Genomic DNA, 16,445 nt, shown 5'->3' on the forward strand with positions numbered 1-16,445 from the left:
CAGACTTAAAAGGCCTAATCTTGATTCCTCAGTTCTATAAAATTTTAGACCCATTTCTAACCTCTCTTTTTTATCTAAAATACTGGGGAAAGTAGTTCTCAACCAACTTCAGAGTTTCTTGGTTGAAACAAGATTCTTGATACATTTCAATCGAGTTTTAGGAAATCTCATTCTACTGAGACAGCTCTCTTAAAAGTTTTAAATGATGTTTTATTAGCCACGACTCCGGAGATTCTGTAGTGCTAGCACTTTTAGATCTGAGTGCTGCTTTTGACACAGTGGACCACAATGTTCTTTTGGCTCACCTAGAACAGGTTGTGGGCATAAGAGGTTCAGCCTTAAGTTGGTTTCAATCGTACCTTACAAACAGGAGTTTTTCAGTCAATATAGTGCAATTTCACTCTGATGCTGTTACTTTGACTTGCCGTGTCCCCCAAGGTTCTACTCTAGCTCCCATATTGTTCTCTTTCTATATGCTGCCACTTGGTTCTATTTTTAAGAAATATGGTATATCTTACCACTGCTACGCAGATGACACGCAAATTTATATTCCTCTGAATCACAAGAACGGCTTAGACCCCGTGGTTGCTTGCCTTCTGAATGTTAAAGCATGGATGTCTTTATGTTTTTTAAGTTTAAACGAGTCTAAAACAGAGATTGTTGTATTTACCCCTTCTGACGCCAAGAGTATAGCCAATTTAAATCTTGATGTCTTAACACCCTATGTTAAGCCATACGTGAAAAATCTGGGAGTAGTGCACAAAAATTGGATAGAGAAGTTAATCAGGTTGTAAAAGCTAGTTGTTATCAACTGCGAGCCTTGGCGAAAATTAAGTCTTTTCTCTCTTTTGAGTACTTTGAAAGGGTGATCCATGCTTTTATTTCCACCATGCTTTTATTTCCACTAGGCTTGATTACTGTAACTCTCTGTACCTAGGGATTAGCCATTCTTCTTTAGCTCGCCTTCAGATGGTTCAAAATGTGGCTGCTAGAGTTTTAACAGGGGCTCGAAAGTGTAAACATATTACCCCTATTCTACGATCTTTACATTGGCTACCTGTTCGCTATAGAATTTATTTTAAAGTGCTCTTATTGGTTTTTAAGTTTCGAAACTGTTTAGCACCCTCATACCTCTCTGACCTGCTGATAGATTACCACCCAGAAAGAGCTCTTAGCTCTGTTGATCAAAGCCTTTTAGTTGTTTCAAAATCTAGGTTAAACTCTCTGCCATTTGCTGTAGCTGCTCCCAAACTTTGGAACAGCCAACCAATTCAAATTAGAACTGCCCCCACACTACCCATTTTTAAATCTAAGATAAAAACATTTCTATTTGATCTGGCCTACAATTTGTGATGTGATGCTTTACTGTATATGCTCTGTTTTTGTGTCATGTGTGACTTTGTCTGATTGTATTTGATGGTAATTTATGTTTTGTTGTACAGCACGTTGGTAGCTGTTTTTAATAGTGCTTTATAAATAATAAATTGATTGATCAAATAGAGTAACTGAAATACACTGATGAGACAAAACATTATGACCACCTGCCTAACATGCTGTTGGTCCTCCATGTGCCACCAAAACAGCACCGACCCCAAGGCATGGACTCTACGAGACCACTAAAGCTCTCCTGTGGTATCTGGCACCAAGACATTAGCAGCAGATCCTTCAAGTCCTGTAAGTTGCGAGGTGGAGCTGTAGTGAATTGGACTTGTTGGTCCAGCACATACCACAGATGCTCAGTCGGATTGAAATCTGGGGAATTTGGAGGCTAGGGCAACAACTTGAACTCTATCATGTTCCTCAAATCATTCCCGAACAATGTGTGCAGTGTGGCAGGGCGCATTATCCTGCTGAAAGAGGCCACTGCCATCAGGGAATACCATTGCCATGAAGGGGTGTACCTGGTCTGCAACGATGTTTAGGTAGGTGGCACGTGTCAAATTGACATCCACATGAATGGCCGGACCCAGGGTTTCCTAGCAGAACATTGCCCAGAGCATCACACTCCCTCCACCGGCATGTCTTCTTCCCACAGTGCATCCTGGTGCCATCACTTCCAATGGTAAACGGCGCACATGTACATGGCCGTCCATGTAATGTAAAAGAAAATAGGACTCATTGGACCAGGCCACCTTCTGCCCATAATAGGCACTTTCAATGGTGGACAGGGGTCATCATAGGCACTATGACCAGTCTGCGGCTACGTAGCCCCATATGCAGCAAGGTGCCATCATTGCTCCTGTAACCATCTGTAACAGGACTGGTCGGTATGGGAATGAGGAAGCGTGGTTCAGGTACTGTATCATTTTATTCACAAATAAACACTAAATATTAGGGTTAAACACTCTAACGTGCTGACTCCTGTGCAACACTCTCTCTCTCTCTCTCTCTCTGTCTGTCCCCTTCACCTGATGAACTTTGAATATCCCCATGCACACACCTCAACTTCACCCTCCACCCCATGCCCAAAGCCTCATCTTGAACCAAACATTGGTGGATAGTGGTTTGATTACAAACGGTATACTCCAAGGCTTGATATGTACTTCCCCTGATATTCACAGGTATCTGGTACATTCCTGCTCAATCGGGGGCAGCCCATGGGGCATTGGTCCTGGAACTGCCCTTGCTCCCCACAACTCCAGCAAGCCAGCCAAGATGCTATGCCCACACCCACAGCAGCGGATTCACCCCTGGAGGACAGATGCAGAAGGAACTGCTCCAGCGCCACCAGATCCATGACTTCCTCAGCGTTGCGCTCCTTCGCCAGAAGCCACTTCCGCTCAGCATTAGTAAGCAGAAGTGCTGTCGTTGTTGCTCTGGGCTGCAGCCAACCCATTGCAAGATGGTGTTCTTTAAGTCCTCATACACAAGGAGATTCGCTGCAGGCAGATGTTGGGCCACGAGCTGGGCTTCCCCAGACAGCAGTGGAAGGAGGCGGCTGCCCACTGTGACTTCAACCATTTCCACAGCTCCACAGTTCACTCGAACAATTCTATGAATGCCTCTGGCCCATGTTCATGAGGGTGAGCAGGGGCATGGAAGCTGTTGGGTCCGGGGTCGTGGCGGAGCCTTGCTCCTGGTGTACAAAGCTCCGAAGCGCCTGCCGTTCCTCCCTTTGAGCCCAGAGAATCACTTGAAAACCCTGGTCTTGGTCTCGACGTAGCTCAAGCAGGGCATGGTGTTGAGCCTGGTGCATGCTAGCGAGGGATTTAATGACTTCGGCCAGCGGCGAATACTCCGTGATGGCGTATTGTCTTCCTCAAGATCCCGGGTTTCGGCACCACTGTAACAGGCTGGTTGGTGTGGGAATGAGGATGCATGGTTCAGGTATCTTCAAACATTTTATTCACAAATAAACACTCAAAAGTAGGGTTAAACACTAACGCACTGCACTCCTGTGCAACACTCTCTCTCTCCCCTTCCTCTGGCGTGGGCTCCTCTTATTGCTCCCCCCGGATTACTGCAACAAGAAACAGCTGTTAGACCTAATTATCACCCAGGGATGAATCTTTACTGCTTCCCCTCTCCCCGGATGAACGCTCAACTACGCCCTCACCACACCATCATTAAAACTTTCTGTGACTTGTGCCACAGTATACCTTCTGTCAGTTCAGACCAGATGGAATAGCCTTCATTTCCCTCACACATCGATGAGCCTTGGGCACCCAACACCCTGTCGCCGGTTTGTGGTTTGTCCCTCCTCGGACCACTGTCGGTAGGTACTCATCATTGCTGACCGGGAGCACCCCCACAAACCTTGCTGTTTCAGAGATGCTCTGACCCAGTCGTCTGGCCATAACAATTTGGCCCTTATCAAAGTCGCTCAGGTCTTTACTCCTGCCCATTTCTCCTGCATTCAACACGTTGACTACGAGAACTGATTGTTCACTTACCATCTAATCTATCCAGACCTTGACATGTGGCCTTGTTAAGATATGATCAAAGTTATTCGCTTTACCTGTGAGTGGTCATAATATTTTGGCTCATTGGTGTATATCCAAATGAACTGAAATCCAATTGATATCTAATCTAGGTCTTGTGAATTGGATTCAAAATGATTCAGGAAATCCCTAGAACAAATAGCGCTCCTCACGCTAGAGACTATTTAGCCCGAGACAGAGCACTTGTATTAAAACGAATGGGAGAAACTGAAATGCACATTATGGCAGATTTAGAAAAGGAAGTAAAAGAGCCAATCAGCTTTCAGATACAGCTTTCAGATACGTTCTCGAGTCGCCTGTCAGTCGACTCGAGAACGGCCATGCGCATTAGCTGGACCAGCCTGAAAAATAGTGTTTTTTATTTTTATTTTCGTGATCTGAGCTAAAGAAGGAAGCACAATTTATGATACCACTGTTGTCTGATTTTACTGCTGATCTGAAATGTTCTTTTTGTCTAGGAGATTTCTGTCTTTCTCCATTCAAGTAGAGAGGAGCCATACTTTTATGCTGCATGTATTCATAGAAAATAGCTGCCCAGAAGCATTCCAAAGATGGCTGCCAAATGGACTGACTTGCCAAGGGACTTTGGACTTGACTCACAATGGAGTTTGGCATTAGCATGTTGCGAAGCTAACAACTCAATACTCAAATAGGCATTTAAATATACAAGCACTCAAATATTGGGTCACTTAAAATAACTTGACACGGTAGACAGGCTATAATTTTAGCATTTTGTTTATATACGACCTCAAGTCTTTAAGAAAAAAGTAGAAAAACAAACTAAAACAAAATATAGTATAGCTAAAGATAACAAACAAACAAAAAACACAATAACAATCTCATCATTGTAAAGACTCAGTAGTTAAATCAGAAGTTATGAAGCATCAAATGTTACATGATTAATACCAAAATAAACCTCATGATGATCTCTCCAAACACACTGAAATGTACAAACATCGCTGTTTTCAAAGTATTTTACCATTTATTCCTTTAAGGATGAATCTTGCGAAACCTGTAAAGAACATGTCATATTTCACCCCATATATAATTAAAAAAATACATATATTTCGCATAAACTCAATGAAGACTATTTTAAGCACCATTAAGTCACATTTTGGAATTATGACTTTATTTTTGATGACAACTGAGCACATTTTCCTAAAATTCTCATTACTGTATTGAGAAAAATCTCATTGTAATACTGTAAAGCAAAAGAAAACTAAAGTATAAGTTAAAATGTAAAGTATTTAGACATCTTGATAGTATTTGTTGTACTGCATTTAATTTATGCTTATTTAAATAAATATTGTAATACAATATTTTTAACTGTAATCCTGTAAATTACTGATTTACAGTAATAAAAATCTATTGAGAATCATTGTTGATGGTAATGAAAATAAAAACGTATACGTGAACAGTATTCAGAATTATTTGTGGGAAATGTCTCAATGCCAAATATCTAAATTGGTAACAAAAACAGGCTTTGTTTTCTTTATGCAAAATATCTTTACTTATATCTTTCTTTTGATTTTGGGTTGAAATATGATCTAGACATGTTCTTGACAGTTTTCGTGAGATTCCTGTTGTGAATCTTGCTTTAACAAACCTGAATTTTACAGTACAAAACCATATTTCACTAATGTTCTACCCAGAATAACTGTAGAGATGTTGTAACAGATCAGCCGGCACATATACAGTTGTGCTCAAAAATTTGCATACACTGGCAGAAATTGTGAAATTTTTTTTTAAATCTTTTATTTAAGGATAGTGATCATATGAAGCCATTTATTATCACATAGTTTTTGGCTCCTTTTTAAATCATAATGATAACAGAAATCACCCAAAAGGCCCCGATCAAAAGTTTACATACCCTTGAATGTTTGGCCTTGTTACAGACACACAAGGTGACACACACAGGTTTAAATGGCAATTAAAGGTTAATTTCCCACACCTGTGGCTTTTTAAATTGCAATTAGTGTCTGTGTATAAATAGTCAATGAGTTTGTTAACTCTCACGTGGATGCACTGAGCAGGCTAGATACTGAGCCATGGGGAGCAGAAAAGAACTGTCAAAAGACCTGTGTAACAAGGTAATGGAACTTTATAAAGGTGGAAAAGGATATAAAAAGATATCCAAAGCCTTGAAAATGCCAGTCAGTCAGACCAAGATATTCATTCAACATCTCCTTTTGTGTTCTGCACAAGAAAGAAAGTCATATGGGTTCAGAGCGATTTGAGGCTTACTGTGTAAACATGGAGCATGGGCTGCGTATTATATATTGAATGAGCCAATGGTGTCTGCACTGCCTGAGATTTGCTATTGTCAATCTTTTGTCCTATTGTACGTGTGTGCCAAGTTTAATGGCTATAGGATGAGGAGGCTTCCATGTTGGTTTGTACTTTCACATTTTCAGACTCTATGATTGTGTTCATGGCAGAAGAACTGGAGCCATTTGAAGGATGTGCCTCCTCACAGTCTGACTTCTGTTTTTTGATTGGCTGAGAGTCACTGAAGACATGCACATCTTTCAGTTTGAACATTGAATTTGTCTTTGCTTCTTTGTCCTCTTCTTTCGTCTCTTCTTTAACATCTTTCTTGAAATGTATCTCATCATCCTGTGATTTCTTCTTTCTTTTCTTCTGTATTACGTGTTTATTGTCCTCTATCTTCAGCTCAATCTTCACTTCCTTTTTCCTGGATCCATAAGGAAGGATGTCCAGATCTCCACCTGAGTTTTCACACAGCGTTGGCCCCACCCACTCAGGAACCTCCAATCCCAGCAGCTTCATCAGCTGACACATGACCTCGTCTACGTAGCCGTGGATACGCAGGTGGGCGTGCTTGTCCTGTGAAAAACAAGTAGCACTTTGAACAAATTGATACATGTGCACCATGATAATTTCATACTATTTACACTACTGTCATGATCTATAGCCCTTCTGTGTGAAATGCCGGTGTTTACTTTGGTTAAATAAGTGCTTTGATCAAACACAGCGCAGTCAGATTATCACCCAGCTGCACGGAACTGCGCATGAAACGTCAAATTCTGTTTCTTGACATGTTACACAGCTAGAATATAAACCCCCTGAAAAAAAGACACATGGAATAACATATGCCACAGATGTGTCAGGCTCTGAATTTCAAATGGGATTTGCAAAATTAAATCCCATTAGGGAAAGATGTCGAGGGGAAGTGGAAGAAATGAGGTAAGAAAGCAAAAATAACCTTCAAATAAAACATGACTCAAACATAGGCTGATAACAACGTGGCTTAAAACTAATAGGATTAATTCTTTAAAAAACATTTGGCAAAAAGGATATGTTAGACCAACAATATAAGCTTAAAAGAAAATCCATCACACATGTTTGAATATTGCTGTAAAGCTTCTAAATAAAGTTCGTTTTAATTTTGAGAATATGAGTTTAGTAACTTAAGGACATTAATCTGAGCGTGTGTGTTATGCATGGAGCTTAGAAGTTTAAACAGATTTCCACCTACCTTTTTAACTTTTGTGTTTAAGAATGTATTTACTTTGTGTGTACTTACTTTGGTTACTTTGTGTGGGTCAGAACAAAAGTGAATGTCTACATAAAAAATGATCAAAGATGTCCATCTAGATAATGTTTATATATATATATAAAAAAAAAAATGGTAAGACCCGTGGCACAACTGTCTAAGTTGTTCATTTAGTGATGGTGCCTATGGTGTCGTCTAGGTAGGCAACTTACTAGGTTTTAGAATAGAACTTTAATATAATGTTCTATCATTTAAAACCTAACAAACATCTTTCTTTCAATTTATGTGAAATGTTTTGCTTAAAGTGTGCTTGTGCTAGCTGTCTTTAAATTAAATGACACCTGATTTGATATTTTGTTACGTAATTACATTTGTACTCTTTTAAATGTGGCTTCAGCATCTTTTCTATGTTCACCATATAAGTATATTTTAAGGTAGATTACACAAAAAAATGAGTGTGGGTGAGACTTACATGTTTGGTTTGCTGTAGGTTGACTATAACCACCTTCCCTCCTGTGCGTTTGGTTAGAAGAGGTAGATCTCCACTGGGTTTAATTTGAAGAGATGTACCTAACGTCAAGGCAAGGTCTGCTCGCCTGTGAGAACGGAGGCACCAATACTGTTGTTAGTAATTTTCAGTAAGAACAGCTTGAATGCAAACTAGCTAAAGACACACAATATCAGCAGTTGGGGTCTGTTGTGTTTTCTCAGAATCTGTCAATAGGTCTAGTTCACTCTCAGCCTCAGACGGTTTGCCCAAGGTCCATATGAAGCATATTGCACAGAAATGAAAAGAATAGCAAAAGCTAGTTAAAATCACCAAATTCATTCTTTCAACACTCTCTTTTACTTTCATCTATGTTTGTACTTTTCTGAGCAAAATGTAAATGTTGTATTGCAGTACTTCTCATATTATTGCCCATTAAGGATGATTCACTTTAATAATTAACCTGTTCAAAAGTTTACGAACACTTAGATATTAATATTGTGGGGCAAATTCTCTAAACAGTAGAGACACTTTTGCATGTGGTATTTCAGCACAAAAACCTGCATCTTATTCTCTAACCACAAGCAATCTTGTCTAAAAAGGTTCTAAATAATGCTGCGTCTTGAGTATTTAAATAAAGTCACTGTAATTATTTTCCACGCAAACTCACTTCATTTATGTGCAAATTAAGCTGATTATTGATTGCGCTTTGTTCCAAGAACTCTGTTCCATTTGCCCGGCACAATAAATGTCACGTTATTACCGCCCGAGGAAGGCAGACGGTAAAGTGAATTTTATTCCAAAGAGATATTTGTGTACATTTTTTTATCGATCTTTGCAGCAGTAATTCATCAAATAACACAAATGATGAAGGAGAGCGTTATATATGTGCTGTGTAGTCAAGCGCACTTTCGGCATGTTAAAGAGATGATTCAGTAGGAATTGCACAGTGCAAATTGCATTTAGCACAGATTTTGTGAGTGCGTTTGCACTGTTGCCTGATCTGCATAATTCCTTAAGATAATCAGATGCTAAACCAGCACAGACAGCGCTTTGAAACATCTGGTAGCAAGTTCTAAGAGTTACATACAATTTCCATAAATGTCATGTAAAAATGTGGGTGGTTGTTTTACATGTTGGCATGTCAGACGGTCCCTTCCTGTCCAAGTGGGCTGTTCTTGGTGAGAATAAGGGTGTTTTCACACTTGGGTCCTCTTTAAAGGAACCAAACTCAGACCCCTTTAAATGGACCAAAACGTAAAGTGAAAAATGACCCAGTTCTCTTTGCATTCACACAATTTGTGACCTTGAAAGTGGGCTCAGATCTCTTTTTGGCCCACTTGACCCGTTATGGGGTCTCAGTCCATTTTACATTCACACTGTTGTTTTTGTGGAACCCAGACCACTATTTAAAAGACAAAACTGATGATGATTTTTATTATTATGGCTATATTAAATGTTAGAGTACAATTACCTCTACATATTAATTTATGAGATTATTAAACATGTTTAATACCCTTAAAATGAATAATTAGCAATAGTACAGGTGCCTGTTCAATAAAAACATTTTATTGATCTGCATAAAAAAATAACTGTATTACATAGTGTAAATATATAACATTTTTGTATAAATTAAGAAGAAAAAGCAAGGCATTAAACTGAATGCATTGTATTTTTATATTGATAATACTGTATTTAGAGGCAACATTCAAGAAATTCATTCATGGATTATGGTAGATTAGTCATATTACCAACACAGAATATGATTGATCATGGATTTCTCTATTGACAGCCTCGGGCAACATCCATTCATTAAAAACAATAGTAATATATTCATATCATAATCTCTTAACTCTCATGTGCCATTCCAATGCAGTCCGTTTACACCCTCTAGTCTTCATTTGCAAGAGATTTTTGAATTTGTTTTGTGAGGAGTTTTTATAGTTTTCATCAGCAACTTACTCGGTCATCTCCACAGAAACAGAATAAGCGGCTTGTCACGTCTCTTCTCTGCACGTAATAATTACTGGTGTACAGTAATTATTTTTAAAAAAGCAAGTACAATCCCCTGATTATTTATACCATAATCAATGGAAACATGTAAATGCTTCACACTGCAACCCCCCCCCCCCCAACGCCCTAACCTGTCAGGGTCAAACATGTTTGGCATTACGTGAAAGGGAAAATCATGTGATCCAGGAGTGCTTTGTGTTCACAATGCACATTATTAGCGAACCGAACCGCAGACTGCAAGCGAACCGTACTCAGACCACTTCCCAAGATGTACTTGATTCGGTTCGCTTTAAAGGGGTTTGAGATCGTTTTGATTGTTCACACATGAGTCAAAAATCCCACAAACCACGCTCAGACCCCTGAAACAGACCAAGTGTGAAAAAGCCCTAAGATGTAAAGTGGACCAGACTTTATGCCAACAGTCTACAATAGACTAAGTTCACCTGACGCTAATAGACACATGAAAATGAATTCTCATTCTGCATTCTGGAAGTGTGCTTGAGATGCGATTGTACAGTATACAGATTGCCCTTTTAATTGTCTTTTTCCACAGTAAGTGCATTATAGCCACATGGACATGCACACCAAAGTGTAATACAAGCTTTCATTAAGACCAATTAACTCAAACCTTCAGTTGGTCATGATACCGTAAATATACCATTTATCACAAACATCCAATATCATCTTTTATGCCATGCATCATAATTCATAAAATTTGCTTAAGGTTTCATTGTTCCTTTGTTGATGCAAATTTGTGGGGCTCGTTAATTTGGAAACAAAAGCATTTCCTGCAAAGAGACTATGGGCTTTAAACAAACAGTCTCTCATTTGGCCCTTTCAAAAGGGTAAAAACACCATTAACAACCTCCTTACTAAAGCCAGTAATCATTAGTTATGTTCGCAAAATGTTACTATTATGATTCATTACTCTTTTTTTTTTTTTTAACCCATTTCTGAGGTTGTCAAAACACTCTTTCGATCTGAACTCCATTCACTTTATAAACCTGTCAAGAAGAGTACACTCTTTAATTGACCACTGAACAGTACAATAGTTATTTTTATTAAATTAAATTTTTTTAGAGCTATTATCCAGTACAGAAGAATCCAGTTCAGTGCGTACTGAATCGTTAAAAGCAATACTTTATCTACATGAATTAAAGTCATTTAGATGAATAACAATGCTTTATTTTTAAATACATGGCTAAAAGAAAGATATGTTCGCAATTCCCCTTTCACCATTATAAGTAGCGTAAGTTTTGAAGCAAATGTGAAGAAAACAAAGTGAATGATTAAACTAGCCTATTTGAACAAACCTCAAGTGACCTTAGACCATAAGAGAGAAGACAGAAGAGTGAAAAACGGTGTGAGTGAAAACTACGAATATATAAATCAGGAGTTTTTGGGGTTTTTAGGCCTCATGCGGATTTCACCTGAAAGTTTTATCTGTCTCTGATGTTGCCAATCCCTGAGTACAGAGTGTTTTTAACACACCTCTGATCCTGTTCCATCTGTGCAGGCATGCTGTCCTGCTGTCTTTTGAACAGATTTTATCTTAGTTGAAAGAAGAAAACATAAAGTGTCTTTGAATCTAAGAAGAAAAAAAAAAAAGACTAGAGGTGTTAATGCAGCCTAATAGACCTTCCGTTGTCTAGTATGTCATTTCAAACAACAATACCAAAAAACAAACAAACAAAAACAAAAAAGAAAACCACTTACTACACTTAACTGGATAAAGTAGCTTAAAATGTTTTATAATCAAACAGTGAAGACCAGTAATTTAAGTAGTTTTATTTGACATTTCATTACTTTTTCAATATCTGATTGCTTACTTGAATACTTATCTATTGCTTGAAAATGTGTTTCTTTGATCATCCTTTGTTTACTTGTCTTTGATAATTACTTGACTTAAAACAATGTTTATTCAAATAGTAATTTGTTGTGCTTTTTGAAATTGGTATTGACAATTGTCAAATTGCTTTCATATGTGAGCAAAAAATTGACATTACGGGCCCTATTTTAGGAGTGCTAGTCCTAAGTGCAGCGCTATACCATAAGTCATACACGCAAAGTCAATAGGCATGACCAGGAAGTTTTTATATTTTCGGTGAAGCATGCACTATGTCTAGGCCCAAGTGGGTTTGGCGAAACTGCACGTACAAATCGCTAATGGGCTGGGTCAAGTGCAATTGAATTCTGAGGTTCTTCTCCAGCACCGTCTGTGTGCTATTATATAGTCTATTCACTGTCAAGCACCAGGGATATAAACAAAGACAGCACATTCATAAGAAGCTGGCAGTGTAAATGGACTGTTTGCAATGAATTAGAAGAACAGAAATATGAATTAACGTTCTTTTGTGCCCTGTTCCTATGACAGTGACACACTCCTTTTATACGCATTTAATAATGTGGTTCTCGTCAGATTTGGATTTCAGCTCAGTTAAATTATAGAGAATGTAAGTATTATTTATCATTTTCATCTACTGACACACAATTCATGGCAAAATCATTAACAGTGATTGTATCAGAACGCACTTCACTTCTATCAAACGTAACAAAAATATAATCAAAATAACGCAGTGGTAAAAAAAAAATAATCATACCAAATCTAAACATTTTACTCTCTCCAATTTCTTCCACCGGCCCCTTTTCCAGTGATTTAATCACTCGACAACAGGTGGGGAAATACCATTATGAATTAGATCATAAATACAATTGTAAATATAAACATAATAATAATAACTGAAAAATTAACCATGACCTAAAGACACTTTAACTTTCATAAAACTGCTACAACAGTAATCATCATGGACATAATTTGATGTTTTACTGTATTTTCAGAGTTTGCACATTAACTTTATCCAAACTGCAAATGCAGACACTGAGTTTGGACTGAGCTGAAAACAGACGTGCTTTTGAAACGTCTTAGCGCAATGACCAATTTCTTAGAAAAATAGAAAACTGCGCCACTTCATTTACATACAATACACCCACAGTTTGTGCGAATACACCCACAGATAGCGCAAATCCTCCCACCCATGCTGGCACAAAAACTGCGCTTAGAATTAGCGTTCTCATGAAAATTGGATAAGATGTTGCGCATGGTCATAGCGCCCTTTTTCGCGCACTTGCAAAAACTGAGGTCTATTACAGAATGTATTCATATTATTTTAAATCGAATCAAGAGCTTGTGAATTAGAATTAAATCTGGAAATCTGTTATCGAGATCAAGCCCTAGAAAGAAAGACTGCCTGCAATATAACACCACTTGTAATGCTGTCGAAATTGATACGTAGCATGATTAAACAGATTTCAAGTATAAAATCAAGCCAAGATATTTGTTTTTCAGAAGCATAACATTAAAGGACAAAAAACACCATCACATAACATTGTAGGGAAAGAATAAAAAAAACAATCCAACAATATAAGATATATGATCAGATTTTTTATCTACAAACTCGATTTTTACATTTTCTAAATTAACTGCGAGTAGTGCTCGCCTCTGTGAAACTCACTGCCGTGATACTAGGGTTCCTTAACATTAATTAGAAGCAATAACAATAGAGATGCTTGCCTTAGCAAACACCACTAAAAACACAAATTTCAGTATTTATAAATGAATGATCTCATTAATATATCATGCAATATCTACATCATCTTGGAATAAAAAGTTTAACACTATCAAGCTCATAGAACTTCGCCCTAAAGCAAATTCTTAACCCTCTAGCGGTTTAAACGAATGCATTTTCAATACACCACTGAGGAACTCTAACTGCGACAACCATGCTTCATGATAAAGAAAGGGAAAACTTGCATTCAAGCAGTGTCAAAAACTATGCTTCCAAGGTCACATTTATTTTCCTCCAACCTGTGGTGGATTTTGAAAGCGTGTGGAAGCCCAGAGGACAGCCGCTGCTTGGATGTGCAGCTGGTGTTGCGAGATATATTGAATGCGTGTGCATTTGCTGACTCTTGTGAGACTGCTGTAATATGATTAAGCCGCAAGATAAAACTGGATCTGGGGGTGTTGAAATATATGAATAGAGGTGGGTGGTAGAAAGAAAATCTTGTTTTGCAATATTGCTTTATTTGTTTTAAATATTAAATAACCATGTGGTACTGCATATTTTTAGATAATCCAGTACATTAAATACTTTGCAAATTAAAAATATTTTATCTCAGCTGATTATTTTATCTTTTAATTTGAAATGTGATGAATGCAAACGAAAATATATTATTAATTACAAATGAATAATTTGTCTGGTATATTTGTAAATCACTTTGGGTAAAAGTGTCTCCTAAATGGACAAATGTAAATAAATGTAAATGTAAAAATAGCTTCACATTATGCAATACTCAAGTTATCATGTAAAACAAATCATATTAGTTCACTTTCTTTGATTAGAATATCACAGTTAGGTGAGCATCTTGGTAAATTTAAATACTGAAGGTGTTTCTCACTTTTAAACTCTAATCAAAATGTTTTAAACAAAATATGTTCTTAATTAGTAATACATTTATAATTTTTACCATGTGTCCTTAATGTCACTTTCCATCCTGTTGGTCTTTTGTAATATCCTTTTAAATAACAAAAGCCAGTTCCTTAAAGGTGCACTCAGTAACTTTTGTCTGTGTCATCTTGGACTTACACTGACACCTAGTGGCTTGGATGCAGCATCATTTAAAATCAATAGTTTTCAGTTTCAGATGCCATTGTAGACATTTAGTATTCACAGTCAGCCATGATTACTTTAATCAATGAGCGAAAGTGTCAAATAACAGGACGGTTACTGAGATTGAGTAGTATTCGGCTGGTCATGTGATTCTAACATGGCCGCCCCCATATGCAGACCCTCTCAATGTAGAATAAAACAGCTTTTATAAGGTTACTGATATGACTGGAGAATTTTACTGTGAGTGGTCATGATTTCCTACATATATTGCAAAATTACAATTCATGACTTTAGGAGTTACTAAAGTTACTGAGTGCATTTTTAAAAACTTTTAAAATCATTTTTGGAGGGAAAACAACAGCACACACATCAGTAAGTAATTGCAATGCATTAGATGAATTCTGTGATGTTTTGTGGTATTAGTTGGTTTGTCTCATTCTATAAAATTCCATCCGGTTTGATAAAATAACAGAAATCGGTATGACTTCACAATAGGGATGGGCACGAGTACTCGGGTACAATGATCGATCATGAAAACGATGATCGATAGTGATCATGCATGATGTGACTTTTCACTTAATTCGAAATCCAGTAACAATTACCTGACAACTAAACAGATATGTGTCAAAAAGGGAGCTTATTTTTAATTTTGAGATTACATTGTGGTTTTGAGGGGTACATTGACTGTCAGAAACGTCTTATAGCAACCAAACTGATACAACACTGCAATGCTGTCCTTACGATAATCAAAAGAGAGTGTAATTAACCGTGTTTTGAACACCTGTCTCTGCAAAACATTTGCTAAACACGTTTTATTGTCATTTCATGTAAGAACTTTGACTCGTTAATGGATATTATTTAATAAAAGTAAATGTTTGTCACTGACCGTAAACCTCCCTGCCCCGCGTGAAGTAACACACACCTGCATCTCGACGAAATGAATGAAGATTTCCGCAAGAGTTTCTAAGTTAGATATAAAGTGTCATTCCGTTGCACTTTCCCCAGTTGAAAGGTGGAAATTCAGACTCTCCGAGTTGAATGGAATGCTTCATGAATCACAGCAAACACAATACGGAGCAATACAGAGCATCAAAATACTTTCCCCACAAGAGCGAACACTTGGACGCACGCACACACACGCGCTTACACAAACACACAATGCAGTATGGTAGTGGACTCAACACGCTGAAGCAACGCATATACAGCAGGCGAGTGTTTCAAACACTTTGACAGAGCGCAGCTAAATGGAACAGAATGCAGCATCTTCAAACTGAACTTCAATTTAACACGCATTTTAAAAACTCAATGGTTATGGCGTCTCCTGATAAGCCAAATGCGATTTGAAAATAGACGGTTCAGACAGTCACTAAAAAAAACTGGTGCGCGCTTACAAAGATTACTACGGTAACCTGAAGGAAGAACAGACAGATGTGCATTGTGCACATTCTTTCAGAGCTGGACAGTGAATCTTCACATAATGATAAAATATGATGCATTATATTTTGTACATTTTGTAACATTTTATTTTATAACAGCCTATAATGATGAATAGACAATACACTGGAACAACAAGACACAATGCAGCAGCCATAGACGTTTGTCAGACATGTTATTATATATACAGTTATGAACATGTAATCACCCCTCAATTACTCGACGAGTACTCAAGTAATTAGTCTGAGCAAATGACCAAAATGCCCATCCCTACTTCACAATTTAAAAATATGATTCAAAAATCTAAATTAACATCACGTTCACGCCCTCATGTAACATAACTCTCAGTCCCTCATTGAGCAATGGCTAACTTGAGCTTTTTA

General features: G+C 37.7%; 1 protein-coding gene across 1 annotated transcript in view; it reads right to left on the reverse strand.

Moving 5' to 3' along the window:
- Positions 1 to 4,658: 4,658 nt before the first annotated feature.
- LOC127443196 (NAD-dependent protein deacylase sirtuin-6-like) overlaps positions 4,659 to 16,445 on the reverse strand; it is a 38,766-nt gene continuing 26,979 nt past the window's right edge. Inside the window, exons 7-8 of the mRNA XM_051701786.1 lie at positions 7,931 to 8,054; positions 4,659 to 6,788 (exon numbers count right to left, since the gene is read on the reverse strand). Of these exons, the coding sequence (XP_051557746.1) occupies positions 6,300 to 6,788; positions 7,931 to 8,054 (613 nt within the window). The 3' untranslated portion in view covers positions 4,659 to 6,299. The remainder of the gene's footprint in view (positions 6,789 to 7,930; positions 8,055 to 16,445) is intronic.

The sequence above is a fragment of the Myxocyprinus asiaticus genome, chromosome 6 (genome assembly GCF_019703515.2).
Source record: "Myxocyprinus asiaticus isolate MX2 ecotype Aquarium Trade chromosome 6, UBuf_Myxa_2, whole genome shotgun sequence".
In the NCBI taxonomy this organism is placed as follows: domain Eukaryota; kingdom Metazoa; phylum Chordata; class Actinopteri; order Cypriniformes; family Catostomidae; genus Myxocyprinus; species Myxocyprinus asiaticus.